This window comes from Dysidea avara, chromosome 10 (assembly GCF_963678975.1).
Source record: "Dysidea avara chromosome 10, odDysAvar1.4, whole genome shotgun sequence".
Lineage (NCBI taxonomy): Eukaryota > Metazoa > Porifera > Demospongiae > Dictyoceratida > Dysideidae > Dysidea > Dysidea avara.
Window position 1 is genome coordinate 16,040,911 of NC_089281.1, and position 21,505 is coordinate 16,062,415.

Consider the following 21,505-nt stretch of genomic DNA (forward strand, 5'->3'; position numbering starts at 1 on the left):
ATACTAGTTAAAGCACCGCCGCACGTACAATATGGAAATAAAAGCACAAGGGTGTGGGAGAGAGACTAATATAGCACAAGGCAAAGCCGAGTGCTATATTAGGCTTGACACCATGCCCAAGTGCTTTTATTTTGATATTGTACAAGTGTAGCGGTACTTTAACTGCTTTAAAGTGCTGTCTTGTTGTCTAGTTCGGACCATTCATTTCGGGATAACCTCAGTACCAGGAAGTGTGCACCTATGTGTTAAGCTACTTTGCTCAAACCTTTGCTTGCAGTACCGGTACTGAAAATAGTACATGTACAGCTTTAAATAGTTTTGTACAAATTCATTTGACCACGTTTGTCATTACCACATGAATGCTTGCAGTATAGAAACCACGAATAATATTGCTTTGTACAAATTCGTGTCTCATTGTTAACCACGTTATTTAGCTTTACAACATAAAATAGTGCTACCATTTAATGCTTGGTTTACAATACATAATGCATCAATTTGTTTTATTGCGGTTTATAAAATTTTCTGAATATGGGTGATTAATGAAATTGTGTAACACGTACCTGCACGTAGGGAAGGTACCAATGCTATATAGTATGTTCGCGTTGAGCTGAATCCTCAAAAACATTTAATAACTCATAGATGCAATTACACACGATCTTGAAATTTGGCTCATTTGTAGTACTACTTGACCCACTAAAAATATTTCAAAATCTTGTTGTTCAAATGTTTGACATAATATTAACAGCCAATCAAAATTTTCACAATACATTTCCTATGGAGAAGCCATATAAGTACAGTGTCCATTAGAGCCCTTTCCCGAACTTGTAATGGAGCTAAACCGTACGTGTCTGTTGTTGACACCTTTGCTGTTACCAATAATCATCTGGTTGGCAGAAATGTTAACTCTGTTGAGAAAAAATCCACTTTTAATTTTTAGCTGTTTTTCAGGGTTCAGCTCAACGTGAGCATACTATAGTCATTAATAAAAACAAGATGTTGTTAACCATATTCACCATTCCATCTCTTCTTTAGTGGAAACAGTGCATCCAAATTAGGAAAACAACATAAGTGGACACGTGTCCATCCATGCAGGCATATACTAGGTTACACCATTGTTTTAGGATTAAAAGTGGCTGAAACTGGTCAATCAGTTACTCAGTAAATTACTGAGCTACCCATGTCATGCCGTATATCTCGAGGCAGAATTTTTTTGCTGATTTTGCAGTTTTAGGGGTTACCAGCAAAAATTTTACCTTTGAAATATCTAGACCTCCATATAGTCTAATACATTTGGGGAGTGTTTGCAAATCTGCAAAAATTTAACTTTTTAACAACATTGCTCAACCTCAAAATTTTGCCAAATATTTAAGCTGTACGGTAACTACGTACCTTATTTACAAGTTCCATTTTAAAGACATAAATTTAGATTTCATTACTGTTAAAGTCAAAATAGATTGACTTTCTAAAATACTGGTACTATGTGCAAATATTGTGTACGTATGTAAAACATCTACAACATGATCATTACCAGTAGCTGATCCATCAGTAGTCATCACTTGTACAGTAAAATTGACAGCTGATGAGCCATTGACAACCAGTACAGGTAGTGCTAGTCCATCATCTTCATCAACACTATATGCTGACTGGTTAAAACTCACCACTACAACTATATGTGTATATAGGTAGATGTACAATTCATTACATAATAATAATTTCCACATACAACAAATAAAATAGTATGTCCTACACATGTGCCCCTGTATTGCTCTCCATAAAACAGCACTTACAGCAATGCTTTAACATAATTGTTAGCTACAAAAATCATAACCCTATATTTTGTTGCTCATAATTATAAAAATTAGAAAATACTTATTTTATTACAACACAGAAAAATAGCTGTATCAGAGTTTGCTGAAACAAATATGTCAGGGTGCATTTGTTACCAAGAGAACAAAATGTTACAAGCAATTCTTTTAAAAAACAAGTCAATGTTCTGCTACTTCTAAAAAGCAGACACCTATGTAGTTACGTAACAATATTTCCTGCTATTAATGTTATTTATTTATTTATATTAGTAGGGTTCCTTTCTAAAATGAATGGTGACCACTAAATCGCTACTGTTAAAAACTATATCATACATGTGTGATGAAAAGCACCATTATGGAATAGTCTAAGACTTACATCTAATCCAGGATCATCTGCTTGCCTGCCAGGCAATGCCAATTTGCCTGCCTGCCTGACCACAGTCACAAGGCTAGAGGTAGGCTTGAGCCAATTATGCTTTGAATGAACTTGTAACTAATTGTATAAGAAATTGTATTGATTTTCCCTCCCCCTGTGCAAAGTCTTCGCTTGTAAAGTTAACACAGTAATAATAAAATAAACAAAATCAACATTATGCTTTTGAGCAGCGCTCACAAATCATGCTCATAATTATGCTTTCAAAATCAAGATTATGCTCTAAAGTTGGCTGTTTTATTAGAATATCAGCCTTTCCTGACTGCTGTATTAGAGTAAGTGACTGCTCTATTAGAATATCTCAATCGTTTTCTGCAAAGTGTGCAAAAACAATAACATTTTCTTGATATGAAAATGCAGCATTAAAGTGTAGTGTGTTCATGTTTTGCTGCATTTTTGGTGCACTCATTGTGCATTTTAACTAAAAATCTTGAAAGTCGTCTTATTATGCTGGCATAATGTTTGATGCTTTTGCTAGCCTATTATGCTTAGCATAATAGCTAGAGGCCAAACGGTGAACTGCTTATGATCTTGCATACACACTAGATCTTGCATACACACTAGAACTAATAATAAAGATACAAAAATCTGATAGGATGTCAGGGAAAAATAATGTGAAATAGCGTATGAAAAATAAATTTGTGATTAAAGTATCAAACAGTACAGTAGTACTGTTTAAGTAGGGATTCCCCCAAAAGTAACGTGTGACACCTAAAATGCTGCTTTTAAAAATCATCCTAGAGACATCTTACATGATGAAAATCACCTTTACTGAATAATATTGGTCCATCTAACACCAAATACAGCATTGAAAACACAAAAACACTTACAGGTGGCCGGATATAGGATTTTTTAAAAATCACCAAAGCTGAAATTTTTGTTTGCCTGCCAGCCTACCTGCCTGCTGGCTTGCCTGCCTGCCTGCTTGCCTGACCACAGTTGCAAGGCTGAAGGCCAAATGAAGCAGTGCATGGCCACCATTTTACGCCACAATGACAAACTCATTAGTGGGATGTGTCTTTGGGGTTCCGACAAGTGTGTGCCTTCTGTGCCTTTTATTTTCAATCAGGCTGGTCTTTGTCCTTCTTCATGCAACAAAACCACATTATTTTCCCTATCAACACTTTCCTTGAGCAGCATATTTAGATGCTGCAAACTTATTTAAGTGCTTACACTTGGTAGATACCTGTAACTTCACAATAGGTTCAAGACCACACATATTCAGTAACACGACCTTGGTTGATTAACAATGATCAAGCACCGAGACCACACCTCTTAACAATCTATTTACTCGATCACAATGATTACAACCCTTATTATTGGTTTAACTGTATTCATAATGCTAGCACAGCGGAAATATGAAATGGTGACACACCATCTAATCCCTATTTTAGCCATATAATTTGCAATAAATCAACACAGCAATGACGTATATGGATTTAATTTACACATCAGGTGAATATCTTTCTTGGTTCAGCATAATGATGATACCTTCTGGCTTAAATGTTTCTTACATTGTATATTACTTACTATCATTGTCCTGAATGGTTATCATAGTTTGGTCAGGAGTAATCCCAGTTACTCTATCAGGTAATATGACACTGTTGATGGAGAGATAAAAAGTTTCAGTTTGTTCTAAAGTCTGATCATCGATAATTAGTATATCAAACAGAACAGTAGTCACTCCAGCTGGAAATTTAATGGAATATGGTCCAGAATCAAAATCAATGCCTCCTATACATCAATTATTCAATATATAAACACAATAACTAATAGCAAGAGCAAATAATGGAAACTAGAGTGTACAACCACGTCAAAAATGAGCCTGATAAGTACATCTGCATAGAAGGGTTGACAGCTACGTACCTTAATACTTATGTTGCACATTACAAAGCCTATGTTCATACCACTTAATAAGCTAATTTAGCCCGTTCTTTGAGGATGTTTTAACAGGCAAAATGTACTTAACGGCTCATTTTTTGACCTGGCAATACTGTGTTGTAGCTACCTATAACTATAAATAAAACTAGAGCAAATACACATGCAACTGTTATTAAATTGTCATTTGGCCACACACACTGTGCAAAACAGCAGCCAAATGACAGTTTAATTGTGTATTTGCTCTAATTTTATTATAGCTATAGCTAGCTACAAAGAGAATGGATAATACTGCATTCACTTGGCGACAACTTGATATCAGTCCTTGTTCTTACTAGTTGTACAGATTGATCGTGGTAATATTCCAATTTACTTGGCTGCAATTTGATGTCAGTCCTTGTTCTTATCAGTCATGCTGTTCGAATGATCTTACTTTGCTTGGCAGTGCCCTTTTTTGTTTTTGTTCTGGGGTATCACACGTTTTTGTCACTGAAAAACATCAAGAAATCGAGAAAAACTGTTAATAGTTTATACAAGTCACCTTTGGTTATCACAACAGCCTGTTATTGTGAGTATTTCATCATAGCTTGGGATATGTAGTAGTTGTAACATGGGTATGAGTGGTTTGCCTGAAATATAGGCACAAGCATGAAGGCGCAGCCCGAGTGCAAGTATGTATATTTCAGGCAAATTACAAGTGCCACTAATATATTCCACTTGGGTGACTCACCTACAAGTGTGGGGAAACTGCAGGAATGCTTTGCAAGTGTATCTATATGGGACCATGTGAATTTCGATTGTGAATAATGTCGTAAGAGCAATGACAAGGCACTGCTGAGAGGCCCAACGTAAGTGTATCGACACGAGCATGCATGCAGATTGCTTCAATTGTGGGTACACAATTAAACACAGGAACCCAAATGCAAGCTGAACAGTTAATAATGAAGCTTAAGTGCACTATAAAGTATGGCCATGAATAAACTAAAGCAGTGAATATTTTACAGCGCTATAATGGCCTATTCAATTATGCGCCACACCCAGTCACTACGCATGCTACGGGTATGTGACATCACGCCAGGTGTCAAAACAGCAATATAAAGATGATTCAAGTGCACTAAAATACTTACTTTACTAGCCATGAATAAACTAAAGTAGTGAATAATATTATGTTAGCTAAAACTAATAGCCAAATCAATTAAGCGCTAGCTACGCCTATGTCTGGACATCGCCACGTGACTATACAATCAAAAACAGTAATATAAACTAACCTGTGACCTTCTTCATTCAGCAAAACAACAAACTATCTTCTTCCCCAAGTCCATGATCTATGCTTTGCCAGCTCACTTTACAAAACTAAAACCCACTATTGATCCTGTGAAGTGTCACTATATTACAGCAGAGGAGATCACAGGGTTTCATCAAAGAAATCAGATGATTTCTGAGAATGCTTGGAATGCATTAATGAGAATAGGAGGTAGTATATACAAGTTATATCCCTCCTAGGAGGGTATATACTACCTCCATTTCTCGTTAATGCATTCCTGAGCACTGATAGCAGTGCTATTATACCACTTATACACTTTCTCTTCCCTTTGAAGTGAGGTGTGAAAGTGGTATGGATCAAAGAATGTAGTTTGATACAAGTAGGCATGTACTTGCAGTGTTGCAACCTCAATGGATATTTAGGGTATGGCTTCTGGGCACCACTAAACCATCAACAGATTGAGAAAAGGCTGGGTTAATACCAGTATTTGTACATACTGTACGCAAGGACATTTTGACGTCAAAAAAAAATTGACAAATTTGATGAATCGGTTTAATTCGTCAAATTTAAATTCGTCAAATGTTTATAAGCGCCCTTAAAAGTACAGGTTTTGCCTACAATTTCTTCATTTTCGTCAACCTTTATTTGTCAAATCTGCTGAAGTCTGAATTCGTCAAATTCTTGCATATGGTAGCAGGTTTGTTGGTTTATCACCATTTCAAAGTAAGTGTGTTGTGTGCTGCATACTCTCAGACCCTTAGCATTCTGATTAAATAACAAACAGCTTCACACTTATGGGAATAGCACCAAATAGCAAGTTCATTGAGTTCACCTAGCATTGACTGATTCACCTAGCATTGACTGATTCACCTAGCGGTGAGTTTGCAAATAAATGCTGATAGTGAATAGCACCGAATTCACTGTGTTCACTGAACTATAGGAACTGGCGTTGACTGTAAATAAACACTACTTGAGTAAGTGTTATTGTATTATATACACAAGTATAAAAAAAAAATTAGGAATTTTACATTTGATTAGGGATCATAGAAAAAAGTAGGGAAACAGGGGAGGTTGCCTACACCTGCAGATATACTAGTGGACATTTAATCCCTCCTTCAGTCTATACATGACTGAATTAAGGATTAAATGTCCATTAGTATATCTGCAGGTGTAGGTGACCTCCCTTGTTTCCCTACTTTTTTTTTTCTATGATCCCTAATTGAGCTTAAAATTCCTAATTTTTCTTATACTTGTTTGTTTTAATTTTTTGTAACATTATTATGCTAGTGAACCCACGCATATCGCATCAAAAGCAATTAGAGTGCCAGAGTAAATGATTTTGTTTGAACGTGTGCTCCAGCTATCAAGTACTGACTTGACAGTGAATGGCCATTACGCTTCGCTTTCAGCTAATTTCAGCCCGAGAACAATAGGAGAAACACCTCTGCAATCTATCCAGTCACCATGAAAAATATGGACAATTCATATGCCCCAACCATCAATTACTGAGTCTTAAGCAGACATCAGCTATGTTCAACCCATTTCACAGCATTATAACGAAGAACAGTAGGAGAAGCGTCTCTGCAGTCACCATGGAAAATATGGACAATTCTCGTAGGGAAGCCATCGTACTAGCTACCATGAATCAACGCCTTGAGCTGTCAGCAAAAAGAAATGGGACACAAAGGAGGATAAAGGTAACTTAGGTAAGCCCATGATGCATGCATTATACGTACTGCGGTATGTCAAAAGGCACATCTCTGGATGAAGCAACGTTGAACAGTGAAAGAATCAAGCCCATAGCTTTAGCTTTTATCGAGTTAAGTTTGTCTGAAGGCAGTCAGTCAATCAGTCAGCAAAAAATTCCACCAAATATTTTATTTTATTTTGTAACAACTTTTTGGAAGCATTTCAGGTTGTACTGAAGGCACTTTTGAGCTTGGTTATACCTAACCAATACTGCCAATGCGCCATGAAGGTATTCTGAGGTTGGTTTTAGGGTGATATTTCCAGAAAAGCCCAAACCTTCACGATCCCTAATATACAGTACTATCATACTGTATGTGAAGCTTAAGTTCTAAAAGACTGCAAAACAAGTCAGAAATTAGCGTAGGTAACATTATTATTATGTTATAAGTGTACTTATGGAAAGTAACTCACCATTTCCCAGAAAATGGCATGTCAGAATTGAGCAAAACTACTCTATATGTTTAATTACAAATTAAAGATTGCCCCCTGAAGCACATGAGTGACTGAATTAACCTTTGATAAAAATGCTTATGATGGCTCTTGCAAGAGAGGTGGAGCTCCAAGATTTGTATTGAACAAACTTAACAGTGTGAATTTGTCTATTGCAAACACCTTGTGTTATTTACATGCTAATAGAATGCTCACCCAAAACCAACCTTTAAAACTATTCTCGTGTAAAAAACACCTCGCAATACAACACAACCTTTGGTATATTGTTATAAAAGCATATTAGTAAGTAAATCCTCTCATATTTTAGTAATGCCCCATGACATTTTGCATAAAACATTGTATTCTTCTCCTCCCTCGCATATACTCATTAGCACAAGAGGCTCAGTGAGGCCTTCGCATATACTCATTAGCACAAGAGGCTCACATGCATGCATTTTCAGTATAAAAGCTAAATGGCTGGCTGTTTTAGGTAGACTAGCTAACTAATGTCTAAAACTGTTTCTTATTGAATATGAACAATACTTAACAAACGAATAACAAATATTCATAATATATGCTTCAGTGTTAGTATAATTACCTGTAGCAGATCCTGTGATGATGTTGATCTGTACAGCAATATCATACGATGATTGATTATTAAGTACCAACACAGGATGTACTGCCCCTTCATCTTCATCAATTGTGTAGCTTGTCTGGTTGAATCGCACTTGTACTACACACAATAACATCAGCATATACAGTAATGAACACACTCATTGGAACAGCAAAATTATAACACTAAAGGTTGTAAACCTTGCATGCATAAGTTTGGGTCTATACCACTGCAAACAATTTGTTATAACGGCCATTTCCTGAAACTCCTTTACCAAACTAAACTACACACTGGTGAAGCTCTGTAATGACAGTCATAACCAGTACAACCTTCTTGTGTAACCCTTAGCTATTTCTTTTTCATTATAAACTATAATGTAGATTTTCATATCTTTATACCTGGAAACTCTAGTACTAGCCCTGTCCTTCATTTCACTGCATGGCTGTTTTGGCATGGAAACATTAAGACTAAGGTATTACTTCTAAACTTGATTTCTAATGATAGTATAGACAATCTTTGTTTTAGGGATGTGTATATTAAGTGTGACTGTGCTAGTTAACTAGGCTCTTCCCAAACAGGGATTTCCTTTGTCCTTTTTAAGTAGTGAATTAATCCTGAGATATATGTTACATGTAACATTATCCATGGGCAGATCAAAGGAATTTTTAGTCTACATATCTGATATATAACCATGCAGTGATCAGGGAATTATCTGTATAACGCTGATGGTCAGGAAATTATCTGCATAATGCTCTGTGGTTAGGGCATCAGCTCCACTATTTTCTTACTAATGCATACATAAAACCTATATGAGCAAGATGCTGGCTTACAATTGAGATTCATGTGGCTCTCATTTGAGACCAACTAAAATTCACTATCAAAACTGTCAAAAACCTTGTATTCGTATTTCAAACCAGCTTCAATTAACCACTTCAGTGCAAACCTTACCTGTGCATGCAGAGGTTACATACAGCCTTCACATCTCACATACTGGCTGTTTTTTGCATTAAACTTTTCTGCTCACATTGATGCAGACTAACAATTAAACATAGATATATACAGACATTTTTAAGCTTGGCATGTGCGCACAGCTGGCCATAGGCTGGATGTGGGCACATGCCTGGTTTTCTGAAATAGAGGGCTTGAATACGAAACACACACTACAAAATGCTTAACGTGGCGGACAAGTGGACAATGGGTGCCCTGACTATTTGAAACCTTAGCGCCTGTTCTACCACTATACCTATTAAGCAGCTTTTACCCAAAACAGCTTGTTGTAACAGGACAAAATTTGAATGCTACAGTCTTGGACAGTTTAAGGAATGTTCCCTCGTATGACTATCGTGCTGCAGTTGTAAAGCTGCTTTTTCCAAACTTAGTGTGAGTTTTGTGTATTCTGTAGTGCCAGCGTTGATAATAATTCACAGGTAGATGGACTCATATAGTTGGACAAACATTTTTCTGTGTGATTATTGCTGCATATCAGCCACTACGGAGCCAGCACAGCCCTGAAATCTTGTGTCTGGACTTCAATCATGGTATACCTCCATTTTGAAGTCTAACCTCTTTCCTACCTCTCTGCCTCTGCTTCCCACCCCTTTATGAGCCCTTGTGATACTACTTCGCTCATCCAACTGCTCAGATGTTTAGCAGGAAACTCTACAAGCAGTTTAAAGTACTGGAAGTAGTCCGAAAGTAAATAAATTGATGCATCTCTTATGTAAATTTCATATGCGTGCTCACTTTCCTTTGCAAGTTAAAATCTTTAAAACCATTATCTCGAAACTTCTGAAGTGTGAGTTGGATATGTTTTCTAAAAATCCAGTCACATATATAGCCTTTCCTCTCTATTATAACATATGTCTGACCAGCTACAGTTAGTAAAGTGGCAGTCAAGCGGCTGTCAGCGGTCACCCAGTATTGTTATTAACTTTTTTGAAAGGCTGTAACTTTCTCTCTACACAGGGAATTCTACCAGAGTAACGACAAGGAGGCATGGACCTATGTTCCTGCTGTGTAAAGAAGACCATTTCATCTTCAGTGCTATGCTGTAAGACTGCTTCATAATATCACTTGAAGCAAGTTTATAAACAAACGTGAAGCAATAATCGTCCCTCCTTTTGGCAACCAGTATTTCTTAACAGTGTTCATGTTCCTATGCACCACTGATTCTTGTGAAGCCAGGTCCTCCAGAAACTGTCATTTGAGCTTGCCAGGAAAAATGTCTGTTAAAACCAGACACAAATAGGTTGAGTAATGCTGAGGGTCAAAACCAATAGACTGGTAGTGTAGATATCCACTGGTGGTGTTAGTTTTGAATTTTCCTATGCGTGATTTGGATCGGTTTTGTAATCCAGTCACAGTGATACCATATTCAAAGGTAAAGCACAGAACAGGTAGGTTAACTACTTATATTAACTATAGTTTTGTTTCCCATCCCTGCCCTCCCACCTATTTTCCAAAGGCACTGGTACTCCCATTTTGAAACTCTGTGAAGGGACTTGGTATAGTGGAAGGGCCCTTCCACCTGCTATCCCAAAAAAGCTATCATTCTAGCAATCACTGCTGAGAGTTAAGGGGAATTACATCCAAGAAGGTGTAAAGGTGGAGCCCTCTCCACATTGCTCTTCTGACCTACTGTCAGGGTAATTTTGGAGATTGTATCATGACAAAGGAATGAGGGAATATAAATGGAATGGCAAGGGGATCAGGATTGGAGTCAGACTGGTGAATGAATGATGCTGTATGCAATTTCTTATCAAACAGCAGTCTATAGTTGTTGAAATTTGCAGTTCCTAATTCATTAATTGATCTGTAATTCATGCTATGTACTGCTAAGGAAGCACAACCTGAATAAACCACGAATTATGCACAGAACTATCTTCTGAACTGTTTTGCTATGTTTTCTTGTGCAAACTCATTGTACTTGTACATAGGGACACACCCCTTTTAACTTGAAAAGATATGCTATTTCCAATAAGTTGCTACCTTGTTATTTGTTGTTAAACACCAGCCCTGTATAACATAATGGGTAGCAACAACACGTTCACAATGATAATTGCACATGCACGAACATAATCACCACAGCCAAATGAGCCATATGCATCAGAAACATGTGATGGAAGAAGTAACCAGTACCTCCATCGCTTCCATGTCATTCCACTGTTCCAGGAAGCTGAACCATCAGAGAAGGTCAAGCTGGTATCCCAACAACTTTTAACAGACCAATTAATTACCCACAAATGTCCTACACTACTTTAGAGGAATTTGCATATTGCAGTTTTCCAATTAAGGATTCTAGGGCACTGTTTGTCACAGTCATTAGGTATTTTCTCCTCAGCCTTGCAACCACTGTTTGTTTCACATTTTCAGGGGACAAATGTCTAACCATCCTTAGCTCAATGCATAGAAATGTAAGTTTGGTAGCAGGACCTTCCAATTACTCAGGCACTACTGGCATCCAGATAATATCAAAAGTGGACAGTACGTTGTCAGCTTTACCCCCATCTATCCATTGTCACCCACTAGCAGAAAATCATCCAGGTATTGGACAACATCTTATACTCCTCTCTGCTTTATAACCCACTCTACCACATCAGCCATTTCAATGCCGACAAAAGCCTACATGGCAAGCAGGTGTCCAGATACAAAGAACTCCCCCATTTCATTCCCAGCAGATACCAATCTTCCTGGTGTATTGGGATGATCCTGTAGGCACTCTTAACCAGGTGACTCCTGGGCCCTTAGCCACAATTAACATGGCCACATGGTCAATGGACACAAATATGGCCAGTTTTGCAAAACCCTGCCATTTTTGCACACTCCTCAAATTCCATTTTATTATTCTCTGTTATCTACAATAACAAAGGAATTGACTACCAAAGTTTTAGGACTTTCAGTTAGTATGTATGATTATACATGTATAGTAATTCCACTTTATCTATGTTTATATGAGTATGTAAAGTCTATACTCACTGAAGTTGTCAAATTTCTGGCTGGGTGCTATGGAATGTCTCTTCAAGTGCTTTGGAGTCACTGAATGGGCATGTTGCCTGGTTGGCAGGGATCACTGAATGGGCATACTGCCTGGTTGGCGGGCTAAAGGCTGGCTTTCTGGTGTTACAAACTCAGGCTGTGACAGCCCAGACCTCTCCACAGGTAAGGTAGTTCAGGGGTCTGGATATCTGCCGTGGGCATAGTCAATCATGCTTTGGTGCCAACAGGCTGTACTCCATGGATCAAAAGAGCCACTTAGGCTAGTATAGGTAGATGTAAATATACATACATAGTTAAAAAGGGCTAAGGACCAGGGAGAGTAGGGGTGACAGACTATGCCTTCACCCGAGCCCTTTGTTTCTTGCTAATAACTCTTGTTACATAGACCAGCTGCCCAAACATTTAGTAGCGCTGCGAAGCCCTTAAGACACCGGAACTGTTTACCAAAAGAATTATGAAAAGTGTATGCACACAAAGTCAATTTAGCTAGCTGTGCTATAGTGTAAACAAATGCTGTTTGCATGGGACACCAGTTGATACCTATTACTCTATGCTATTCTGTAACTAGTAACCTGGCATATGCCTTATGCAGCAGGCTGCTTAGTAGCAAATTTAGTTTGGTCTCACTGAATTATGATTTGCATAGGTTTAGTAACCGCATAATCAGTGTGTGGTACATGTGATACTTGACCTTATCTCCATTCCCTGTTCCATCAACCTCCATGGCATATATTATCAAGTGTATCATCATTTAGAGCATTTGCTTCTTTTCCACTCAACTTCATTGTGCCTTGGGTGTGTGGCACTTTCTGTAGTAGACTAAAACACGCTTAAACTAAAATGTCATGGAACAAAATCTCTTACTGGTAGAATTCGACTGACTCAGACATTTATAATATCTGTGTTAATCTACTGTGGCACAAGACTTCACCTCTATTTTAAAAACTCAAAAAAATTAAACCATTTGTTGCATGCATCTACTTGAGGTGTAAAAGGAAATTTCCAAGGGATTTCCCCTAAATACATCACATGATGCCAATCAATTGGACTCTAGTCTTTGTCAAACTTGTTTGTAGTCATGGCTCGACAATGTGGTACATGCACTATCATAGTTGTGCACTGCCATGAATCCAGTGTAGCATTGAGCTAACTACTTGTGATGATGGTTTGGCAAAAGTTGATGATGGCCAGGTAAGGAACTGTGATAGTTGGACAAATGCCTGCTCATGCCCACCTTTGGCTATGCCTATGCTACCTGCAGAAAAAAAACATGGGTAGCAGGTTTCCTTAAGGTGGTGGCTACCTGATAGCCCACGTTAATGTTAAGAAGCCAATAAGTAACAGGTTTGTGGCTTTCCATGAATAATTAGTAGCAAAAAGAAAGGTAGCATAACTAGCTTTCTGAAAGGATCGCTGCAGTGATTTTGTGATAATATAGATGCGTTTATAACCAAGTAGAAGTACCTGTGAATCCATGCATGTCTTGCACTAGCAACAATTCACCATGGTGCTTGTACGTCTTTGTCAATTAGCGGGTTCCTATCACTATTGATTTATTGTACATGATGGGCCCATTCAGAGGAAATAACTCTCCAAAACAACACGCTAGGCCATCAAAATTTTGAGGCACAAAATACCTTAACAGCTCTATGGACTGATTTTTTTAGCATTGTTATGGACCAGAAATATGATTCAGCAAAGTGGAAAGACTGCTTTTATACCATGTTCTAATGACAGATTAATACTTAACTTCAGTCATAAAAAGTTAAGCATGAAACTATGTACTGAAATGTGTGTTGGTAGGTATGTCTATTCTTTATTCTTTATTATTAATTACTAGGCAGGCAGCACAGCTGGTTTGCCTAAGATGTAAATCACAGAACACGTTACAATCAATAAGTTAAAGTATGTATGCTACATTGTGTATGTTACAGCTACTAATAATAAACAGTGCATGTCTATTGCATGCGCAGGTGTTATACCAGGTCTAAACAATACTAGAAAACTAGCCTAGTTCAATCAAGTGCTTGGATACAACACTAACCATACTCGAGTGCACCCCTTTAAACCAGAATTAATGCTTACCACAATTCCTTTTTCTCTCAACTGTCACGTTATGGAACAATCTGCCGGCGGAGGTTGTTACTTCTAGTAACTTAGAACATTTTAGAAAGAGTTGTAACAGTTATTTTTGTAATTGACTATATTATTTTCTTATCAAAATATGTACATTTTTCCTCCTAAAGAGGTTGTACATTAATCAAATATAATAATAATCAAATATAATTGGGCAGGAGGATTCAAAGTGGTTATGGCTTGCAAAAAAACAACTGTAACTTTTAGAATACAACGTGCTATTCAAAACCAAGTTGTTTTGTGGTTATAGCAGATTTTAAATGATTAATTGATATCAAAGGGGAAAAAAGGCAAAATAACCAATTTTCAGCAGAAAATGGAACCAAATGTCAAATCTTCCTAAGGGCCCATTCTAGTACTGTGCTACATTTCATGTTTTATCATCAAAAACACAATTTTAAAAGCAAAAGCACAATTTCAAACCATAAGTCTGATGTTACTAGGAGGTCTGTCTTCGACCAGGGTCACTAAATTGCTTCCTATATGATAAACCAAGCAGTTGGAAATGATCAACAACCATAATCATATTTGTACAATACCACATGATAGTTTGCAAACAATGTAGCGTCAGATACTGGCGTACTGCACAATCTAACAAGACAGCATCAGTATCACATTTATAAGGATGGTTGAATCCCTGTTATTGGAGACATCAAGGAATAAGAGGACTGCTAAAATAATTGTGCAATTAGAAACCCCAACTTTCTTGCTGAATTTTAAAGCACATTGCATTCACCACAGAAAGGAGTGCCAAACAATTGGAGGTGGAATCTACTGTAATTAAGCACTTGCAATTTCTTTGCCGTATAGTTGTTATACAAATTAAATTCATTGCTGCTCCAACTGTCTAGTGCTATAACTACTAACAAAAAATGGTGAGAAAATAAATCCCTTGAGAGCTTCTCCTGGGATGACACTGCCTACTGGTAATAGATGGTGATAACAGGCAATCGTGGCTGGTCCCAGTCCAAAGAGTTAAGATTCTTGATTGATCCTGAGAATGGTGACCATGTAGGCCAACAGATTCAGAATGCGCTCTTCATGTATTTGTAGATAGCACTGCTGTGTAAGATGCAAAACACCGAGCTAGATAACTCAAACCTAGTGACAAAATTTGGCTGACTGGCCAGTGGAAGGTTTGGCTATATAGTAGAGTGGCTAAATGAAAAAATCATTCACTTTTGATAAAAGCACCAAACTTAGTACAATATTTACTTAATTCATACTATTTCATAATAGATATGGTGCCATTAAAATTATGCATGCTCAAAGAACCTGAAAAGTGAAATCAACAGAAAATGTATTGGGAAAGCCATAAAGTGCTCGGAGCTATTTCAATTATAAATATGTGACCTGGTCTGGGAAAACTGGTCTTATTGCCTATTTAAAAGTATCGAGAAATGCCAGTTTTAAGTATTTAGTGTGTTGTAGCTCGCCAATGGTTGAAGCTATGCGTACCAAATTTTCACATGTTTTACACCAATTCTTTACCTTCCAGAGCATCCACTGTGCAAGTAGCCAATAATTTAGTTTCCCGCCATTTTAGATAGTTTTTAAACCGAGGTTTACTGTATCAGGCGAGCTCCAAAAGGGTGGGAAGCGGGGGGCTGGAAGGCGGGCAAGATGTTGTTCAAAAGTCAAAAAAAAAGGCATAGGGATGAATTAGGCCAAGTTTTGGGCCAATCAGGTCTCAAAATTGGCTAAAATGAAAGGAAATTCACAGCAGAGGTACTTATTCAATACCATAGAGCTGTACAGCCACATACAGCCATCCCCAGGCTGACCAGAGCTCCATTAAGGCCCCACACCGCACGTACGGATCACTACTGGGCTTGGGAAAAGTAGCCAGCAAAAGCAGACCACTCAGGTCTAGCTGACTTTGATTGTGGAATTAGATAGTTTATTCATGTAGCTTTGTGTCCTGGATGAAAAATCGAATCTGCCAACATGGGCAATAAGATCGGTTTTCCCAGACTGGGTCACATATACTGAAACTTTGCATCTGAATAGCCAAGCAAAGGATGGTCATATACAAAAACTGATCAAGGGAGGTGCCCATCTGGGTTATTAGCTTGCCATCTTAAGAAGCACGGAGGGTCATGGTATGTAAAGCCATACATGTGCAGTACATTATTTCTATTGGATTGTACCTGTACTTTTAACACTGAAATATTGACTCCATTAGAAGTGTTCAAAACAGGTTATTTCACAGTTTGAAAGATTTTCTGATACAACTGTAAATTTGAGGTACATTCATGCTATTTAAGCAAAAATGAAGATTTTGAATGGATTTGTATGGTTTCCTGACCAGTTGGAAATGGGTTTATAACCTAGTTTAAAAGTTTCAAAACATGCCCTAAGGTAATGATTTTGATGTGGCACTGTATCTCAAATGGTTTAGTACATACCTTACTCAACTTCCACAGAAAATTGGTGCTTTTATCACAAAGTGAACGATTTCATCAAAATTTGTTGCTTAGCCGCTCTACTAATAGTCAGCCAGTGGACTAGAGGAGAGATCAAATGTATGGGGCTAGCTTTGCTATGTCATACTCCCACTAGAGAGTCTGTTCTAACACATCAGCTGGTACAGGTGGGAGACCTGTGCCAATCAGTACTCTCTTCTTCTTATGGGTGTCACCTGTTTGGCAAGCCCAACAAAGTCTGAGACAGTACATTTTTCAGGTTTAGGGATATGGGTTCATTGTTGTGGACATTGCCCTGAGTAGTGGGTGACCGATCTGTTACCTTGTTGTTCTCCTAGATCTGTTAGTTCAACACCAGCCAAGACCACCCACTTGGCACCAGCCTATGGAGACCTATGAAAAAGCAACAGCAGACATTTACAAGTCTAGCAGCCAAGGCCATTATGGTTGTTAATAACCCCTACACCAACATGAGTCAGTATTCACTGTTGTGCCTATGGGTGAGCAATGATCATGAACTGTTCGAACAGGGATGCCATCTTTGCTATTTGAGAAGGTGAAAGTGCCTATGCTGGTTGCATCAGCAAACACTCAAAAGATCAGAAGCATAAAAGAAGCATACTACCAAGAATATTAAACAGGGTGACCCAACCACTAACTAAGTTAAACAGATGATCTTCAAGTCTGCTTTAAAGGTGAGCAGCTTAGAGTGATTTGTCATCTCTGGAGAGAGACAGACTATGAGCACTGTGTACTTTAATTTCAACACCAATTTGCTGGAGCGTTGATTGGCTTGTTGTGCCAACACAACCCACTGGGATTAGTGTGACTTCTTCAGCATGGCTTCAGAATGGCATCCATTGCCTCCTGGGAGTCATGCTTGACCTATCAGTCAGTGAGTTGAAGTTGGGGTTGTCCTCAGACAACACATTGATGAGAGAGTCCGAAACATAATACACACAGTAACAATGTGCTCATGCTGATGGCTGACAAAGCATGACCATTACCAACTAGACAGATTCATGCCAAATACTGCTCCTCACTTACCCACCAAACCTAACAGAAACTAATTAAATAATCAATGGTATTATACAGTACTATCCTACTGTATATCGTACTGTATAGTAAGGACAACGAAGGCAAGGGCGTGGCCTGTGAGTAAAATATCACCCAAAAATCTGCCTCAATTTCCCCTCACGACAACATTACAGTATTGGTTGGGTAAAATCTAGCCCAAAAGTGTCTTCAGATCAATGCGAAATGTTTTCATCAAGATACTACAGCATTATAAAAAAATTTTATTCAATGGAATTTTCTACTGCCTGCCTGCCTGATACGTTCAGTCAAGAGTAGCGGAAAAGTGGTTACAGCTACAACCCTACTTCTTTCACAGAAATGCTTCAAATTTGCTTAAGAAGAAACCTTTGGCATATTGATAGCCACACAATGCGTTCTTACTTTTATCCTTCCATATACTATAGCAGCCATAGCATAGTACGGCTTTGATCTCTGGGGGCATGCACATTTCACAATCTTAATCTATTGCACCAACATATTGGAATACACATGTAGGAAGCTCAGTGAGCTGTTTACCTGTCACCAGGAAATGGAGGTAGAATGGTAGTACAAAAGTGTATGTAAGAAAGTAGACTATTGTTGTAAATGAGTTAGTCTGTCGTAGCTGCGTGAAAGTGAATTAGTCTGGTGGCTACGCCAGACCTTGGTACTGTTGGTGTGTAACAGTAGTAGATGCAGCTGGAATGTAAGTGGAAGGAATATAATTATTAGATTTATGATCGCACAAATCATGATCTAACTAATGTGTATGATTAATACTAGAATTATATTACATTCTAAGAGTGGTCATGAATAGACAAAAAAAGTTCACAAAAAAGCATAAGAAAAATTAGGGATTTAAACTAGAGTAGGGACAATGTAGTACTGCTGCAATAAAAGTACTGAAACAAGCTGGATCAGAGTAGTACGTAATGTCCAGATACTGTAAAACAAATTAGAGAAGTGAATATCCCTACTGTACATTTCGATTGTAGAACTCCGTGGCACAGTAGGGATATTCATTTCTTATTGTTTTACAGTGTCTGGACATTACGTGCTACCCTGATCCAGCTTTTTTCGGTACTTTTTATTGTAGTGGTACTACATTGTCCCTACTCCAGTTTATAATTCCTAGTTTTTTCTTGTACTTGTAGTATAATAACTAATATGATTATTTAATAGGGATTGGATTATCTGAGTGCCTGGTTTTTAAAAGTAGTACAAAAAGCACCTGTTTGGAAAAATTCATTAAATGAGGCATGCATATGTATCTGGTTAAAGTATCTGAGCCACTAAAGCATCTATATACGTATATACAAGTAACACTAAGAGTATACAAATCAGGCATGCATATGTCTAGACATGTGGCATATAACAATTACTTGTATAGGTACAATACTATATATATAGTAGAGTGGCATAGCGTGAAAGTTGTGTCATTTATGAGAAAAGCATGAAACTTTCCATATCAATTGTACTCCTAATGACATTCATTTTTGATCTAGTGCCATCATAGATTTGACCTATGATGACCTTTGCAGCCATTTTTGTACTTAAAATTTGATATTTTAGTCTTTACCACCCTGAGGCATTCTTTTACTGTTAAAACACAGTTCCAAATTTAAGATGTCAACCTAAGAAACAACCTTTGAAGTCAGTAGCTCATTCCACTCCAAAGTTAGGATCACTTTTATTACTCACAAATTCCTTGAATTTATCTTCCCTTGATGTGTAAATTACTAATGGGAAGGTAACTTTATAAAATTTTATGGCTAATACAAATGATCATATATCTTTGGAATGAAATTATTGATTGACTTCAAATTAAAACCAAGTTGTTTCTTTCAACAAGACCCTTAATTTGTTTCAATGGTGTAAAACAATGCCTAAGGGAGATAAACACAAAAATGATGAATTTTTAATGTTAAAAAGGCCATAAAGGTCACCAAATGTCAAATATGCAATGGCACTATATCCAAAAATGAATACCACTGGAAGTACAAACTGTGTGCTAAGTCTGATGCTTTTCTCACAAAGTGTACAAAATCATCATATTTATGCACTGTGCCGCTCTACTAATACACAGTGTTGGGGGTAACACGTTACTTATGTTGTAACGCGTTACGTAATAATTATTACTTTTGTGGTAACTAAGTAATATAACGAAATACGCTATAAAATCAGGTAATATAACTCAAGTTACTTTACTTACAAATGTAACGCGTTACCTAAGTAATATAGTTACTGTAACAAGTCTAATATTACATAATATTATTACTACAAGTAACGAAGTTACTGAGTAACACCTAGCCCAACGAAGTAATGAAGCCTACTGAATGAAGCTTATTCACCAGTTTCTAACTTATAACCAAGATTGGCACATTGCCCAACAATGCAATCATGTCATGTGATAAAGTGGTAGTTTCACATGTGACAGCTAAAGGCTAGCTGTGGACACAAAGTAATAAATATAATATGTAATATTATTATAGTTACTTTATTTTTGGGTAATATGTAACTGCAACTAAATAGTTCTGTTGCAAGTAATATGTAACTAGTTACTTTTATAAAGTAACTGTCCCCAACACTGCTAATACACACGTGTACCTAAATAGCTCCTCAGCCACCCAGGATGACCATATGCAGTTGATAAATAGCCTTGGAATGGATCAAAACCATACACTATAGCTGTCATCAGAGCTGTTGAGTTAATGTGTCTGATTTCAAACATTCCTTCTGTTATGTTCAATTTAACTTGTGTAGCATATGCTTCAGTAGAATTGTTCATTATGATAGGTACCCAACTCTGTGATTCAAGTGACTGATTTACTCCTTCTGTTTTTAGAAATATCATGCTTGGTTGATAATAGTCTGCCATCACTATGATGTTCACATAGTTTCTGTGCCTTCTTCCATACAAAGATGGTACAGGATTGCGGTAGGTGGAAGAAGTAATAGTGTTTGTGTAATGAATTGTGGCAGGTATCAGTGTCATCATTGGAGCACCCTCTTCATCTTCATTATACCCATGACTAAACTGAACTACTAAAATTATATTGCTTGAGTGAATAGCACAAAATTCTTGACTATTCAAAATGTAAGTGACAAAATTAGCTGTGTTCAGAGTATACATATGTGAAGTGTTAGTACATATAATGTGTACAATAGTGGCATCATGTGTTGCTAGTATTTTAATAGTATACCGACTCCTACTAGCTAATGGAGCAACATAATGCACTGTACCCCACAATTCAGTTGGTAACATTTGCTCTGCTAGATTACTACAGTAGGCCCTTGTTTCTGAGACAAAACCACACTCATGTCCACTCAACACAGAAACTGGTTTATTAGTAACAATTCTGGCTCCGGTCAAGTCATAAATATTAGTAACAAGATAAAGTATTTGCAGTCTGTTGACCTTGTAAGAGTAGGTTAAACCAGGTCTAAGTAGAAGCAAAATAGCATTACTGCTATTTGTAATAAAAGCAGTCACTGGCACTGTAACAGTTAACATCGTATCATTTTCAGTGCCAATCACTAGTACTGATCCATTAAATTTAACATCAATATTCACTGCAGACATTGCATAGTATACGTATTCTTCAAGATATAAATCTTTAATTGGAAAAGCAAAATATGTATCACCATCATAATAATCGCCATGTTTATTTTGACCAATCACAATCAATTTTTGGCTATCACTGCTGATGTAAATCCCTT

The 21,505-nt window shown here is 37.4% G+C and overlaps 1 protein-coding gene across 1 annotated transcript in view; it reads right to left on the reverse strand.

The window, feature by feature from the left end:
• LOC136236791 (uncharacterized) overlaps positions 1–21,368 on the reverse strand; it is a 36,362-nt gene extending 14,994 nt beyond the window's left edge. The window contains exons 1-4 of the mRNA XM_066027025.1: positions 20,393–21,368; positions 8,157–8,291; positions 3,769–3,972; positions 1,529–1,666 (exon numbers count right to left, since the gene is read on the reverse strand). Of these exons, the coding sequence (XP_065883097.1) occupies positions 1,529–1,666; positions 3,769–3,972; positions 8,157–8,291; positions 20,393–21,368 (1,453 nt within the window). The remainder of the gene's footprint in view (positions 1–1,528; positions 1,667–3,768; positions 3,973–8,156; positions 8,292–20,392) is intronic.
• Between the last annotated feature and the right edge of the window lie 137 nt (positions 21,369–21,505).